At 41.8% G+C, this 16986-nt stretch overlaps 1 protein-coding gene across 3 annotated transcripts in view; it reads left to right on the plus strand.

Moving 5' to 3' along the window:
* SPTBN1 (spectrin beta, non-erythrocytic 1) overlaps nt 1–16986 on the plus strand; it is a 137058-nt gene that overhangs the window by 81841 nt on the left and 38231 nt on the right. For all 3 annotated transcript variants that reach the window (XM_084514129.1, XM_084514128.1, XM_084514130.1), the window contains 13 exons: nt 2604–2777; nt 3996–4087; nt 6012–6092; nt 6827–6942; nt 7958–8070; nt 8695–8882; nt 9920–10037; nt 11487–11645; nt 12331–12633; nt 13392–13545; nt 14234–15104; nt 15233–15370; nt 16053–16809. In XM_084514129.1, coding sequence (XP_084370255.1) covers nt 2604–2777; nt 3996–4087; nt 6012–6092; nt 6827–6942; nt 7958–8070; nt 8695–8882; nt 9920–10037; nt 11487–11645; nt 12331–12633; nt 13392–13545; nt 14234–15104; nt 15233–15370; nt 16053–16809 — 3264 coding nt within the window. The remainder of the gene's footprint in view (nt 1–2603; nt 2778–3995; nt 4088–6011; nt 6093–6826; nt 6943–7957; nt 8071–8694; nt 8883–9919; nt 10038–11486; nt 11646–12330; nt 12634–13391; nt 13546–14233; nt 15105–15232; nt 15371–16052; nt 16810–16986) is intronic.

Raw genomic sequence — 16986 nt, forward strand, 5'->3', positions numbered from 1 at the left:
CTTTTTGCTCAACTTGATCCCTAATGCTAGTGTTTAGTCCTTACTACATAAGGTCCTTTGTACAGACCAGTATTTGGAAATAAAACAACAGCATCAATGGTCTTACTGAGCAAAGTGGAAAATAATCCAACCAGTATGAAAAGATGGTTGTAATTTTGTTTGCACGTGCTGTTAATCAGTTTCTTCTAAACAGGAAAATAAAGCTGAGAATTGTTTTCAGCATAAAATTGAGCATTTAGCTCAGTTTCTTCCATCACTAGATAAAGGATTAGTAAATTTCTTACAAGTCCTGGATGCCCAAAGGTCGAACTGTTTAAACAGATTCTCTGTAGTGAATTTGGTCATGTTTCCCATTGGAAAAGGGAAGGGTTTTGATCTAAAACAAATAATAGAAGGCTCTTAGTTCAGGTAAATGTAATATGCATGGTCTTGAGCATGTCTTCCCTCTGGTTAGTTTTCTGGGTCTGTGTTAGCCCAGTAAAGAAGAAAGTTGTGCCTCACATTATTTCTCACGCTGAGGCTGTGCAGGAGAGCGTGGCAAGTGCAGCCACACCTTGTACAAACAGGACTCCGACAGCTCTTCTCGTGATGCAGAACAGTCGGTAAAGACTGCACGACCTGCCTGTGCTGCTGTACCAAAAGGTTTAAGCTCCTGTCTCCTGCCAGTGCTCTGCATTTTTTCTCAGCCAGGTGACACTGGTCTGTGCAGGAATTTGCAGTGCCTTTTCAGCCTACTAATAAGTCGTAGTCTGAACAGCTCCAGACTGCACTAGCAGTAAGCTGCTGTGGTCCCCATGCAGCAGAGGGTGCCCCTAGTCCTGGAGCACAAGAGGAACAGCAGCCTGCTCCTGCCACAGGGCAGAGGGTGGCACAGGTGCTGGGAGGCCAGCCCCTTTGCCAGGCATTGCAGGTCCTGGGGCTGGATTCGTTTGTTCAGATTCACTGCGTGTACTCTGCTGCCTCGCATAAAGTCCTTGTTTGTGGGGAGGGAAGGTCTTGCTGATCACTTGCAGGTTACATTTCCACGTTCCTGTGGGATATGCCATCATACAGGGTGTGGTTAGGAATCATTGGGCCCAGGATCTGACTAAAACATCTCTGGTGAATGGCATTAGCTCTGTCACCTCAGTGCTGGAGCTTCTGAGAGCAGAAGCAGTGTTTTAATCCCCTTTTCTGCTAAATAATTTGAGGCATTAGAGTATACTCTGGTTACAGCTTAGGTAAGTGAGAAGGGCCTCCGCCTGCCCTGCAACTGGTGCTGTTCCCTTGGACCCCTCTTCCCAGCTGTGCTGTGAAGGACTCACTGAAATGTGACTTGGTGGAGCCAGCAGGAGGATGGATGCAGCACTGTCCCTCTGGAGAGCCTTCTCTGAGCAACATTTGCACCCAAAGCAGGGTCGGTTCCTGGAAATGCTCACCCTTGCTGGAAGCTATGGGCTGACTTTATCTGCTCTGTTTGCCAGCCTCCAGTGGAGAACTGTGCTGGCTGAGAACTGAAGTGAAACTAAGGACCTCAGGAATTTACATGTCCCGAAGGGCATCTTTCTAGTGAGCGTTTCATCTCGGTGACTGCTAGTCAGGGTGCAGTTTGTGGGGAACGTATTATGGCTCTCACTGAAACTCTTCCCCTCAAATGCAGACTCAGGCAAGGATTTTGCTGCACTATTTCCATGGCCAGTTAATTACATTTGCTGTAGAAAACAAAGAGATCATGTCAATTAGTAGTTTGGCTAGGTACCTTTGGTGGCATCTCAGTGGGCACAGAACAAGCTCTTCAGCTGTAACCCTTATCCGCAGAACAAAGTTGCTTTAATTGTCTTCAGTTTTACAGCTGACCTCTACATGCTGCTGATGTGCTCCTGGCTTTTTTCTTTTGTGCCAGGCCTTCATAAAACTGTGTTATGTTGGTGTGGCAGTTCCCCCCCTTTTCCCCCCCGGAGGCATTGTTTGGAATAAATCTTGTCTGTTATTTTCATACTACTTATCCTACTCTGACTGACCAAAAAATGAAGGAAATTTCTTTCTCAGGGTGTTTTATTAACTATCTGCAGTTCAAATCTGAGCTGTCCTTCCGGAGTGCGTGCACCTGTATTTGCAGATGCTCTCTGGAGCATTTGCTACCAATTCCTTGTATTGCGTGCATCTGCCAGTTAGCAGTTTCATTTATTTATCTTTAGGATCTTCTTTTCAAGTGTGGAAGAACTTGTAAGAGAGAAAAGAGCATCTTGGGAAAATGTAATAGGTGTGGCATGAACTTAATGAAATAAATTATCTGCCAGGTAGTGAGTGAATAGACTAGGTGGAAAAAATGAAGGAAGTAAGCAGGGAAAACATTCGGAAAGGCCAATGGAATGGGCCACCCAGCATGTGCAGCACAGGTCTGGGGTGCTAGCGATCCTGCCGTGGGTCTGACGTGCTACCACTAACCTTGGGTGAATGCCCTGTCAGATGCAAAGAGGCCCCTGAATCTGAAAAGCAAATGCATGCAGGATTGCTGCCTGGCAGTTGGCAATGTGGGTGACTCACCTGCCTCGACTGAAATCAAGCACTTGTTTTCTTCCGTTTACAATAATACATGTTTTTCTTCCTCTTTTACCTTCTAGCCCAAACCAACTAAGGGAAGGATGCGCATCCATTGCCTGGAGAATGTTGATAAAGCCCTCCAGTTCCTGAAAGAGCAACGAGTGCACCTGGAAAACATGGGATCTCATGATATTGTGGATGGGAATCACAGGCTGACGCTTGGCCTTATTTGGACTATTATCCTGAGATTCCAGGTGAGGATACGTGCATACCTATACACATGTCCGAGATTTCCATACTTGTTTTGTACATCTATTTTATTGTGCTTTTTAAGAGGGGACTGATCAAAGGTACTTGGTATCTGGCAGGGTCAAGTGTTTTTATTTTTATTGATTTCCTAATAAATATGAAACTCCAGTCACAGACGTAGACACTCTTGCAGACCTAGAAGGAAATGCTACACTCATCTGTTGATCACCTCTGCACTGATTGTCATTATCCTGGCTGACATTGTGCTTAAATGGATTAAGGGTGCCCACAGGAATTGTTTTAGCGTCTCACTTGAAGGCAGTGGTTTCTTGTTTTCCAGCAAGTTGCACGTTGTTCTTTGCCCTCAGAAAAGGCAAAAAATTGTCTGCCTAACTTTCAGCAATAGCAATGTTGCTTCACTGAAACTATGATATTATTATTATTTTTTTTTTTTTTTTAAAAAAAAGCAGTGAACTGTCTCAATAAAATCACAGAATCATAGAACAGCTTGGGTTGGAAGGATGTTAAAGATCACCTAGTTCCAACCCTAGTGCCAGGGATGCCACCCACTAGGTTAGGGTGCCTCATCGAACCTGGCCTTGAATATCTCCAGGGATGGAGCATCTACAGCTTCTCTGGGCAAAAGAAGATATTTTTGTCCATATGAAAGAAAAAATGTTTGCCTTTTTATTTATTTATTTATTTTTCCTTTTTAAAAAAAATGCTACCAGCCTAGAATCTGGAACATGTATTTGCGATGCTGCTAAGGGCAAACACTGTTTCCTCCAAGCTTGAGGTTGGAAAATGTGTTTGCTCCTGTGAAACTCCTGGTTACCTTTTGCCTGTTGATGCCCCTGAAAAGACCGCTACCTGCTGTGCCCCTCAGCCCCAGTGAGCTGGAAGAGGTGCCATGTAGGGTGAAACCATAATGCTGTATAGAACAGGGTTTGCCTTGACAACTGGAAATGTTCTCTGCTGAAGTTTAAATTATTTGCCTACAGACTAAAGAAAAGAGAAATCCTCTTGTAAAATAAGGGCAGATGAAGCTTTCTTCTGGGATGAATGCTCCTAAATGAAGAAAAGCTTTCACGTACTTCCACCTTGCCCTTCATCATAGATTTCCTTTGTTATGTTTTTGATAGAATTTTTTCATATTTTCAAAAAAAAAGGCAAAAAATGGTGTTTACTCAGAGGAATGAACAAAGCTTCTTTGTTAATTTCAGATCCAAGATATCAGTGTTGAAACTGAGGACAACAAGGAGAAGAAATCTGCTAAAGATGCTTTGCTTTTGTGGTGCCAGATGAAGACAGCTGGGTAAGCGTGGATTAAGTGATTATCTCTAAAGCGCTACAGAATTTTGAGTTTTCATTGAAATCATTTTAAATGGGCAAGTACATATATATCCTTAAGTGGATCCAACCAAGAGAAGTGAACTGTTGTTTACAAATCAGAAAATTCTGAATTTATTATATTAATTCTGTGCAATAAACATACCAACCTGATCATCCATGAACATATATAGCATATGCTGACTCCTGTCCACTCCTACTTTGAAGAAATAACTGTGTTAGGGTGTTTGCCACCAGTTTTCCCTCTTTCCATATAAAGTGGCATAGGTATGCAGGTGTTTAAAACAATTTCAGCTTTGCTCTGGTCTGCAGTACCTTTAGAGGATGCAGTCATTGAGTTCTTTCTTGTAAAGAATACAAGACCACCACTAGCCAATACACCACTAGCTTCTGTGCTGAATTGTTACTGTGAGAGTGAAAGTGAAGTTAACAGGTCCTGGGTCTCCAGCTCTTCATGTGTATTCTGGGAAAAATATAGAAGGAACAGAGCTGTTCCATGGAATTATAGTCAAACTTTCCCTTTTGATTGTCATGTGAGCAGGCCATGGGTGAGCTGAAGATTTGCTGTTTTCTGTCTGCATCTGTGTGTATTGACTGACTAGGATTTTCTGAGCATAAAAAGCTGCTCTTAATTCAGACTTTTTTTAAACTTACTTTCAAAGCTCAAACATGAAATTACTTTTTGTTTAATGACATAAGACACAGATGTGCATTTTAAGCGTTAAAAGTGCTGAAATGGATTCTGGCCTTCCTACAGTATTTTTGCACTCCAGGCATAATGGGTTTTCTGTTCATGTTTAATGCAATGTAGTGGGATCCACCCAGCGTGGTGGATAAGATAGCAGCAAAGGTGCAGGTTAGTTTCTTGTCTTGGTTGGATCTTTTACTGTGAACTAGAAGGAGAACCAGAATTTGTGGCATAGAAATACTTCGAGAGCTGCAAGAAAAACAAAACCGATGGTAAGGTGGCTACTGTGACATGCTCCCTGATTAGGCACATGGATTCCTAGTGTGAATTTGAATATCCATGTATCATTCTAATTCTTCCTTTTGAGTGATTTTCATAAATGGAAATATTTCCAAAACATTTCTCTAACAGTGACCTTTTTGTATACTTAAATATCCATTGTTGCATGTTTACCCCATGAAACATGAGTGTCCCGCTGATGAGTTGGGGCACTTCAGCATTATTGTAGCAATATATTTAATCCTCTGCTTCCAAGAACTCTTAGAAAAGTGGTTTGTAAGCACCCAGAAATTTGTGGGGGACTTAAAAAATACCAAACTTACCAGACAAATTTGGAATCCTTGTGCCCATGGGGCATGAAGGTGGCTATCATATGTGCTTTGTTTAAAAGTCAGAAGGTGAATAGAGTCAGTCCTTGAAGATGCCCTGGCACAGCAGTTTCAACAAAAACTTAATGCATCACTGCTCTTGTGGCACCTGCATCCTTAGAAAAGGTTTCACTCTTCTGTTTTCCTCCAACTGTTTCTTGAACTGGATATTCTGAGTACCTGAAAATGATTATTTGCCAGTAGCTGAATTGGGATCATGCTTTAAACTTGTAGGGATCTGAAACATCCTAGGCTTCAGGTTAGGCAGCAAGTTATTAAAAAAGGCGTTCAAGTGATGCATTTAGAGCCTTCGTTTAGGAATGCATAGCAATTCTGCTGGGTTTACAGGATTAAATAGCATGCACTTACCTCTAGTGTCTGTCTGATTAGAAACCATTTGTGATGATAGCTTGTCTATTATGGGATGGTAACGTCCCACCCTCAGGTTTACAACAAATATGTCACTCCTGCGACCAGCCCTTAGTGATAGAGCATACAGAGCTGCAGCAGAAATGCTGTATTGATCATGCTCTCTTTGCTTTTTGTTCTGGCAGTTACCCCAACGTCAACATTCACAACTTTACAACAAGCTGGAGGGATGGGATGGCTTTCAATGCACTAATACATAAGCACAGGTATGTGTGGGTAAACGTCCTTATGGATTTTGAAAGCTTGGACTGGTACAGCATGTGCTGTGTTTTGAGGGGAGGAAGTGGAAGAACTGCTGATAGTTTTACAGCAACTTGCCTTTCACTCTTGTGGTCACTGTAAGCTCATCTGGGCAACAGCTTCTCACATCGCAAGTCGCGTTTGGTTTTAAGAGAATAAATTATACACGTGATTGTTTCATTCTGTGAGTGACCAGGTTGGAGGAGAGGCGTTTATACCTTACTGAGTAGCCCATGCTGAGCTCTGGTCACACAGAATTGAGGGTTTGGCGGTTGGGGCACAGCGATGGCCTGGAGGAGAAAGAAATCCCTGGGCAGTCTGGAGCTGGACTTTGACATGTCTGGCGATGCCACCCATTGGCAAGCTCGGGTGAAGTGAGAGAGCTTGCATGCATCCATCATCGTGAGGAGAGACTGTGTGACCACAGCTTTGACTGTTTGTTTATTTTCCAGGTCACCTTTATCTATGGTAAACTATCCTTGTTTTTTGCCATGGGCTAGGTTCTGCTGCTCTGCCCTGTGCTGAGTATTACTTAGTTCCTTTAATATGCCATTGAAACATACAGGGGCACTGGGCAAGTGAAACCTTGGCATCCTGAGAGGCCAGGGTTTCTGGGAATTGCACATTTTATTTCATTTGTTCATTTGAGGGTGGCTGCACTGTGCTTTGGGAAATCTAAAGAATTTTTCATCCTGTCTAGGCCTGATCTGATTGATTTTGACAAGCTGAAGAAATCAAATGCACACTACAATCTGCAAAATGCTTTTAACCTTGCAGAGCAACACCTTGGTCTTACTAAGCTCCTGGACCCTGAGGGTAAGCATTCCTGCAGTTTTAATGCTTTGCAGCTCTCTGTGGGCTCTTTTCTTCCACCCCTCCTTTTCCAAGGACACTGTTTTGTGATAGCTTTCTGTCTTGAGGAGCAGCTGGATGCTGCTGACTCACTTAGTGATACAGCTAGAGAGGGAAGGAGAGAATGCAAGATGTCTCCTGCAGAGGACAGAGTTGTGGAAGCACAACAGCTTTAATTCTGAATTTATATTCCCCCATTTGACAAGACCACTGGACAGGCCATGTGTACATAAAATCATTCCAGTTAAAGGCACCCTTCTGGTCTGCTCTGAGAAACACTCTGCTTTTTAGTTTGAGCCAGAAGATGACAAATGCGGACTTCACCCAATAGTTAGCAATTCCTTTCACAGACTCTTGAGTGAGTTTTAGCCTGTGCTTTCATGAGATTGTGCACTTGTGTATTGGCAGAAGTGTTCACAATGCTAGGACAAGAAACTTGCTTGTCACAGGACAAATAAATAGAGGCCATGTGTTTGGGCAAGCTTCTTCGTGCGTATTTTCCATAGCCTCAGAATTGCTGCAGGAGAGGAAATAATTTGTTTTCCATCTGTGTATCTCAGAAGATTTGCTTGGACAGACTTGCAGTTAGCTTTGAATCTCTCTCTCTCCAAATACCGATACAGCACTGACATTTTCTTCCAAATCACACAGGCACAAGGGAAGTTAGCCACGCAGTCTGTTACAAAATCTGGCCCAAAGACCCCTCGCCCATTTCGCATGCTTTGACCATGGTCTGCACTGAGACAGAGAAAGGACAGCTTCTTAGTGATAGAGTTCAATACTGCATAACACCAAGAAATTCAGAACCAGTCCAAAGCTGCCGAATTTATTTCTGATTAGGACATAAATTGTAGGAGCTGAACTGCCACTGAACCCATCTCTTAGACTCTTGAGCCTGTTCATGTTGGATTATTGCCTTTGTTGTTTTTTTAACTTGTGCACCCTCAGGGTGCTAAGACAACTCTTGTTTGGTTTGCAGATATCAGTGTTGATCATCCTGATGAAAAGTCAATCATCACCTATGTGGTGACATATTACCACTACTTCTCCAAGATGAAAGCATTAGCTGTTGAAGGAAAACGTATTGGAAAGGTTTGCAAGTTCAAATTATCAGTTGCTATAAAGTAGTTTAAATCTTTCTGATTCTTATTTTTCCCTCTTGGGTGTTAATCCTTAGAGATACCACTGTATGGTAGTTTTTAGTTTTGCTTTTGAAACATGTTTTGAATGTTAAATATTCCCATATGACCATGAGGAGTAGTTAATTTCCAGCTGTCTCTTATTAGAAAACATTTGGCTGGTGTTTTATTTTTGTTTGTTAATTGTGCATCATTGCTGCTTTTCCTTTCCCATTAGCTGCTCCTCACCCTCTGGGTCCTCTGTCTCTTCTGAAGCCCAGAAAAGTTCCTCATTTATAAAATGTGCAGTCATTCTCTGCCCTTCGGCAAAGCTGCCCCCATCCTTACAGCTAACAGACTGGATGTGAATCCTTTTGTAAGCCTCTGCTCTGCCCCTCTGTTGCCTTGGGATCATGGGAATTCAGTGCTGAGAAATGCAAAGCCCTTGTTCCTTGGGGAGCACAGCCCCCGTGGTGCTCAGGAGCGAGTGGTCTGATTCATAAGCCAGCAGAGCTTCCTTTATGCAGCTTGTTGGATTGAGATGACTCTGAAGAGCACTGCCCTTGAATTCATCTTTATTTTGTGCTGCTTGTTGTAGGTGCTCGACAACGCCATTGAAACAGAGAAAATGATTGAAAAATACGAATCGCTGGCTTCTGACCTTCTTGAGTGGATTGAACAAACCATTATCATCCTCAACAATCGCAAATTTGCCAACTCGCTCGTTGGTGTGCAGCAGCAGCTACAGGCGTTCAACACTTACCGCACAGTAGAGAAACCACCCAAGTAATTTTAATCTTAGCTTAAAAAAACAGTGGTCTTGTTTTGGTTTAGTCAGTCATTGATTTTTTTTTTTTTTAAACAAACATACAAGTAATTTTAATCTTGTCTTGAGAATTTATTTTTCTGAACAGAACCAGGTATCACATTTCTAATTGGCACTGACCATTATTACTAAGAACCTATTTGCTTTATGCTATTCGATATGCACATAGTAATAACAATAGTAATAATAATTGAAAACATGTGTGTTGTCTGCAGGATCTTATAGTACTGGAAGCTATCATTTCACTGAGATGCCTGCCCTGTAATACAAGTGGTAATAGTATATACCATGTTAGTGCAGTAATATCACCAGCCATGTTTGCTAGCGGCGTACAATACCAAGACACAGCTCTTAAAAGGCTCTTACTGCTTTTCCTAAATCAAGAGGAAGTGTGTCTGGCTTTGTAAAACATAGCTCTGCTTGCTACAACTGATACAACCAAAGCCATGCAACTTATTTCTGGAAGTTTCTTTTAGTATTATGTTATCTGATCTTATTTTTGTCTAATATAAGTCCTAATGGATAACAATTGCAATTGAAAACATTACAAAGTATCCAGACGTTTTCTAAAATTGCAGTCTATTCCCTAGTGCCTTTGGAGTTTGTTTATTTCCCAGGCATACAACTCAGGGAAAACAGTGGGAAGAGTTTATTGACTGCAGTGGGCAGTTTAAATAAAACTTCCATTTCTTGGGTTGATGAACTAGGACAACAAACGTAATAGAATAAAAAAATGCAGTCTTCTGTCCCCCTAAGGGGCTTAAATCTAAACAGATAGACAACTGACTTCCGTGAAGTTGAGTTTTTTCTTTTTTTTTCTTTCTGTTTGACCCATCTGGTTGGAGAGGCTATTTCTACTGCTTCCAGTGTTCACACAAGATGCAGGTGTTTATCTGAGTGTTCCATTCATAATGCCAGTATTGTATGGAAGTGCTTTGTAATAACCTAGTAGTAATGAAAGCTTTATTGTAACTATTATTTTGGAAATTTTGTTTAGGTTTACAGAAAAAGGAAACCTAGAAGTGCTACTTTTTACCATCCAAAGCAAAATGAGAGCCAACAATCAGAAAGTATACATGCCAAGGGAGGGCAAACTCATCTCTGACATTAACAAGGTAAACTGAGCCAGCAGCTGCTGTGTGACTCAGGATTTTGTTTTTTCCTTTTAGTCTCAGTCTCAGCATACTGGAAAGAAACGCATGTGTTGTCTCTAGCCTTGACATGGGGGACCATAAAGGATGGGAGAGGTGGGGTGATGGATCTGGTAGCCCTTGCTCATCCATGGTTGTAGCTATTGCTAATTGGCAGAAAATAGCAACAATATTGAGATATTGCAGCCCTGCCTACTTAGTTTCGAGGACATTTGTCCCAGCATAGCTCCCTGCAAGCAGGAGGTTGAGGGAGTCTCAGCAGAGCCAAGTACAGCAGCAAACACCCTGTGTTGTTCAGGGCTGTGGTGCTCTTGCAACACCTCTGCCTTCCCTGGCTCCCAGCGGGGAACAGAGCTGGCCCTCATCTGCCTTGCAGCCCCCAGGCCCACATCATGGGAGAGTAAAGGAACTGCCATGACCGACCCTTTGGGTTCCCTCTTGGGGTTTATGCAGCTATTTTTTTTCCTGGTGCAGCTGGCAGAACAGCAGCAGAGCTGACAAGCTCTTTCAAGGATAACAAACAACTTAGAACTGTGAGCTCTCCTCATTTGTGTTTGATCATGCCTGGCATTCCCAGAGCAGCTGTTGGGGGTGTCTGTGGCCTCGGTCTGCATCCTGGAGAGCAGTAAACTGCACAGCTCTCCTGTTTGCGTTAAGCTCCTGTGCCTGCAAATGCCTAAAATACTTTGGGTTTCAGGCAATTTCACATCTGTTAGGATTTAGAAGAATCTAGGGTAGTTTGTGTTTAATTGTGGGTATTTTTGTTGTTTGTAAGGAGATCTGAAAGGTGATTAGCTGGCTTTCAACATGCTTCTAAGGCTCTGTTTTTGTAGTATTAATGCCATGCATGTGAATAACTTCTTGCTTTGGGAGAAAAAAAGGACTTGCATGCAGCGGAAGTCACTGAATTCTGTACTTGTTTTCCTTTCCAAAGTGGATGTAATAAAGAACAATTGTAAATTGGTTTTAGGGGTGAGAAGGCATGAATCTCTAATTCTCATTTCCTAAAGGAGAAAGATAGAATCCCTTCCTTGGGTATAGCACTCAGAAGACTTTGAAACAATTGCTTTCTTACACATTGAAGCCAAAGTGGTTTGTTTAAGCTTTGTAGGAGGCAAATAACAAGTGAACTCAAGAAAATGCATACGAGATAAACAAGGCTTACACCTCTTGCTCAGAAAATGAATTTATAAATTGAGACCAATTTTTAAGTCATGCTCTTACATTAGCAGACAAGGTGTAAGGCCAGCCTATATAGACCAGATTCATTGGCATTTAAATAAATTTGCCAGTTCTGAGAAACTTGGCTGAAGTGACTTCAGTACTTATTTCATGTGAAGAACATATGATTTATCATAACCCTATATGCATGTGTAGTTAGAAGATGCATTTTCTTTTTCTTCACATCTTCAGGCCTGGGAAAGACTGGAAAAAGCTGAACATGAAAGAGAACTGGCACTGCGAAATGAGCTCATCAGACAAGAGAAACTGGAACAACTTGCACGCAGATTTGATCGCAAGGCAGCTATGAGAGAAACTTGGCTAAGTGAAAATCAACGACTAGTTTCTCAGGTGCTGCTTTCAGAAATTGTCTGTGTGACTAAAATGATTCCTTTGAGTAATTACAGGGTACAGTTCTTGTAAAGAGAACATTTGCTCTCCTGTGCCACTTGTGTTACTGAATCTATGCTTATTTATATTTATTGCATGTGTGTAAAGGTATATTTAGAGTATATGTATATATATTACTGTTCTATCTTTAATGTATTCACACATACCCATTCTTGGAATCTATTCTTCCGTATTCAAGAGATATTCATGTGGAAATAACTACCCACAGTCAAGATTTTCTTTACCTGAATATTTAGGTCAATTCAACAGAATAAGCGCAGGAAATAAAAATAAAAATATTATTTGAGGTGGCTGTTGAAAAGGAAACAAACAAAAAAAAAACAAAAACAACCGTAGGCTAATCCTGATGTCCACCATGGTTGTTACACCAAATCTAGTAAATGATGTCTGATTTTATCAGAATTATCTCTGATTTTATAAGAGGAGTTTTCAGAGCATTTTGAGATTGTGAAATCTTAGAATCACAGAGTATACCAAGTTGGAAAGGACCCACAAAGATCATCGAGTCCAACTCCTGAAATTGCTAATGAGAGTGTTCTGCACAATCAGAAGTCACTTTAGAGTTCGAGTACTAGGGCTTTTCTCCTCGGCAGCCATTGCTGAAGAAGTTTCTCTGTCTTTACAGGATAATTTTGGCTTTGACCTTCCAGCAGTGGAGGCTGCAACAAAGAAACATGAGGCCATTGAAACAGACATTGCAGCATACGAAGAACGAGTCCAAGCTGTGGTTGCAGTTGCAAAGGAGCTTGAGACTGAAAATTATCATGATATAAAACGCATCACTGCAAGAAAGGACAATGTTATACGCCTGTGGGAATACCTCCTGGAGCTGCTCAGGGCACGGAGACAACGGCTGGAGATGAATCTTGGCCTGCAAAAGATTTTCCAGGAAATGCTGTACATTATGGACTGGATGGATGAGATGAAGGTAGGTGTTGCCCATTCAAGAACATAGAAAAATGTTCTAGAGATGTGTAAATGTCCTTTTTTTTTTGTATTTTTTTAAGATTTGTTTTGCCTATCTGGTTTAGTTCGCAAATTCAGAAGACCCACATTCATGGGCAGTGAACAAATTTCTTATACCTTATGATGTTATTTTAAAATAAAGATTAAAAACTATTAAGGAAAAGGACCAAGCTTGCTTCTATAAAACGACATGCTTCTATAAAAAAATGAGGATGCAGATTTTAGTGAAAGGGAATTACATGAACTCTCTCCATCACCACCGACGTGAGTCACCTTTTCACCGCTGTGCTTTAAAAGCATGGAATTTCTCTGTCTGTTCTGCTGGGACGGAGGAAGGGGAAGAATTATAACTGTGTTCTTGTCCATGAGCCAGCAGAACTTGGAAGCTGTTAGAGGAAAGAAAGATGTGTGTAGCTCGCTGGCAGCTCACAGTACCTGCACTGAGTGCCTTTCAGTGGTCCTGCTGAGCTGACTGGGCTTTTCATCATTAAAGAGCATGGTCAATTTCTTCATGGTTGCCAGGGATTTGAAAAATGTTGGTACGAATTCACATCAGTCATATCTCTCTAAGTTTGAAATAACTCTGCTTATGTCCCTACTGTTTCTGTGGACGTTAGTCGGTGTAACAAAGGAGAACAGTGTAAAGCATGAAGGAGTCATTAAGAAATGAATAGCTTATGGCCTTGAGCCCATTTTATGTGTCTTTTTCATTTTTATCAGGTGCTTCTACTGTCTCAAGACTATGGCAAACATTTGTTAGGAGTCGAAGACCTGTTGCAGAAACATGCTCTTGTGGAAGCTGACATTGCCATTCAGGCTGAGAGAGTGAGAGGGGTCAATGCATCTGCACAGAAGTTTGCCACTGATGGAGAAGGTAACTAGCAGCCAACACATCCTCCTTAGTTTTAATTATATATGGGGTTATGTGTGAGCCTCATTAGTTCTGCAAGGCACGTTAGGTTAAGTTCAGCACCAGAATAAGAGAATCCAGCTTCATTTGTTCCTTCTTCCCTCACTGTGTCAATGATTAATTTGTCAAGGTAACCTGTTCAGAAGTTCAGTGCAGCTTGTATTTTGTCTGCTATGTCACACTCCTAACCAGCAGCTGCTGTAACTTTGTAGCAGTCACCATTAATTCCTGGTTTTGTGTTTCTAATGAAACATAAGCAAATAATTATATTAAGTCTGATATTGTCCCAATCTATGCTAATTAAAAGTGATTCCACTAAAATAGCGTAATTAACTAGGGTAAATAATGTTTGGTTTGTGTTGTGATATAAATCTGGGGTAGTGAATTTTCTTTCACTGAAAACAGTCGTAGGTGTCTTACCCTTTTTATTTAGTTAGTTTTTTGTCTTCATTCACAGAACAGCATTTTTTGTTTTGTTTCATGGGATGGTGAAGTCTGAATTGTTCACATTGTTTCAGGAGACTAAATATGGATTCTCTTCCATAAACTTTGCAGACTGAACAAGCAGAAATTAAGAACTCTAGGTACACCCCAGCTGTTGCAATGAAAATGAATGAGTCTGTGTTGTAATGCACATTCTCTGTCTGAACAGGTTACAAGCCGTGTGACCCGCAGGTTATCAGGGACCGCGTCGCTCACATGGAGTTCTGTTACCAAGAGCTGTGCCAGCTTGCAGCTGAGCGCCGGGCCCGCTTGGAAGAGTCCCGACGCCTCTGGAAATTCTTCTGGGAAATGGCTGAAGAAGAGGGTTGGATCAGGGAGAAGGAACAGATCCTTTCATCTGATGACTACGGGAAGGACCTAACCAGTGTTGTCCGTCTCTTGAGTAAGCATAAGGCATTTGAAGACGAAATGAGTGGTCGTAGTGGTCACTTCCAGCAAGCGATAAAAGAAGGTGAAGACATGATTGCGGAAGAGCATTTTGGGTCTGAGAAGATCAGAGAAAGAATTAAGGATATCCGGGAGCAGTGGGCTAACTTGGAACAGTTATCTGCCATTAGGAAGAAACGTCTGGAGGAAGCCTCTCTCCTTCACCAGTTCCAGGCTGATGCTGATGACATTGACGCATGGATGTTGGACATCCTCAAAATTGTCTCCAGCAACGATGTTGGTCATGATGAATATTCTACACAGTCCTTGGTCAAGAAACACAAGGATGTTGCTGAAGAGATTGCAAGCTACCGGCCAACCATTGACTCACTTCACGAGCAGGCAAAGGCTCTACCCCAGGAACACGCCGGGTCTCCAGATGTGCAAGGCAGGTTGTCCGGAATAGAAGAAAGATACAAGGAGGTTGCTGAGCTGACTCGGCTGCGTAAACAGGCCTTGCAGGATACCCTTGCTCTTTATAAGATGTTCAGCGAGGCAGATGCTTGTGAACTTTGGATAGATGAAAAGGAGAAGTGGCTGAATAATATGCAGATTCCAGAGAAGCTGGAGGACCTGGAAGTGATCCAGCACAGGTGGGAATGGATTTACCAGGAAGTTTTGGGAATTCTGGCTGGAAGTTTTTGTGCACCAGCCACCTTTGTTAACTTGCCTATGACTCTGGTTCTCTAATGCCTTTGTGATCTTTTTTTTTCTCCCACAGATTTGAAAGCTTAGAACCTGAAATGAACAATCAGGCTTCCCGTGTTGCAGTAGTGAACCAAATTGCTAGGCAGCTAATGCACAGTGGCCATCCAAGTGAGAAGGAGATCAAAGCGCAGCAAGATAAACTCAACACGAGGTACGTGAAGGCCTCATGCTCATGAAAAATGTGACACTGGATGAAAAAAGTATAGTGGTGTCACTTGTGTTTCTTGTATGTGTTTTTAAATATATTTTCATACTGTTACCTCAAGTATCTTCAAAGTAGACCCTCAACTAGCTTCATCTTTCCTTCGAAAGGAAAGAGAGCTGTATCTCTGAAATGTTCAATTAACAGATAAAGTTTTGTTACTGACTTCAACCAGCTCCTAAGCGTATCAGTACCATGACTTGAGAGGTGGAAAATTGCTATAGTAACTATTATTGATTTAAAACAAATAAACAAAAAGAAACCAATACAATACTTCAAGTAAACTCTCTCTTTTTGGTTTCAAAGTCCACCGAGAGAATGGAGTTGAGTGTATTTAGTGTGAAAATTAGATGTAACTAGCAATTTTTCACTTGAGAAAAAATTATACTTACAAGGTACTGTCAGTACTGCTGACACTTGACATATTCTTATATATGCTATAGCTTGGTTAATGATTGTTTTGCTAAAACTATTGATGATATGGAAAGGACTGAAAAAAGCATGAATATGTTGTTATTTCATGGTTTAACAAGCTAAGCTGAGCAACTGCTCACTCAGCAGTGTTGCCGTACTTTTCCCTTATTGTACACAAGTCTTGATTTCTGTCCATTTCTCTCATCACAAATTTCAGATGGAGCCAGTTCAGAGAACTGGTAGACAGAAAGAAGGATGCTCTGCTCTCGGCCCTGAGTATCCAGAATTACCACCTTGAATGTAATGAAACCAAGTCCTGGATCAGGGAAAAGACAAAAGTGATTGAATCTACACAAGATCTGGGTAATGATCTTGCTGGAGTGATGGCCCTGCAGAGGAAGCTGACGGGCATGGAACGTGACCTGGTGGCCATTGAGGCTAAGCTCAGTGACCTGCAAAAAGAGGCAGAAAAGCTGGAATCAGAGCATCCTGACCAGGCACAGGCTATCCTTTCACGGCTCGCAGAAATCAATGATGTATGGGAAGAAATGAAGACCACTCTGAAGAACCGGGAAGAGTCTCTTGGAGAAGCAAGCAAACTGCAACAGTTCCTGAGAGATCTAGATGACTTCCAGTCATGGCTATCCAGAACTCAGACTGCAATTGCCTCTGAAGACATGCCAAACACGCTTACAGAGGCTGAGAAGCTGCTCACTCAACATGAGAATATCAAGAATGAAATCAACAATTATGAGGAAGACTATCAGAAAATGAGGGACATGGGTGAGATGGTGACACAAGGGCAAACTGACGCTCAGTACATGTTCCTACGTCAGCGCCTACAAGCTTTGGACACTGGATGGAATGAGCTCCACAAAATGTGGGAGAACAGGCAAAATCTCCTCTCCCAGTCTCATGCCTACCAGCTATTTCTCAGAGATACCAAGCAAGCAGAAGCATTTCTTAATAACCAGGTAAGTGGGCAAGATTTACTTGTCTTCATTTCCACCAGCCAACACTTGCAGAAGAGAGCTGAAAATGGATTAACTACCTTCTTTATTTTTGAAAAGTAACTCAAATTAAATTGCTTTTTGAATTTTACTTCTTAGTCGTCTTGAGATATTTGTTTTCATATGTGGTGAAACTGTTGA

Source organism: Aythya ferina (genome assembly GCF_964211825.1).
Source record: "Aythya ferina genome assembly, chromosome: 3".
Lineage (NCBI taxonomy): Eukaryota > Metazoa > Chordata > Aves > Anseriformes > Anatidae > Aythya > Aythya ferina.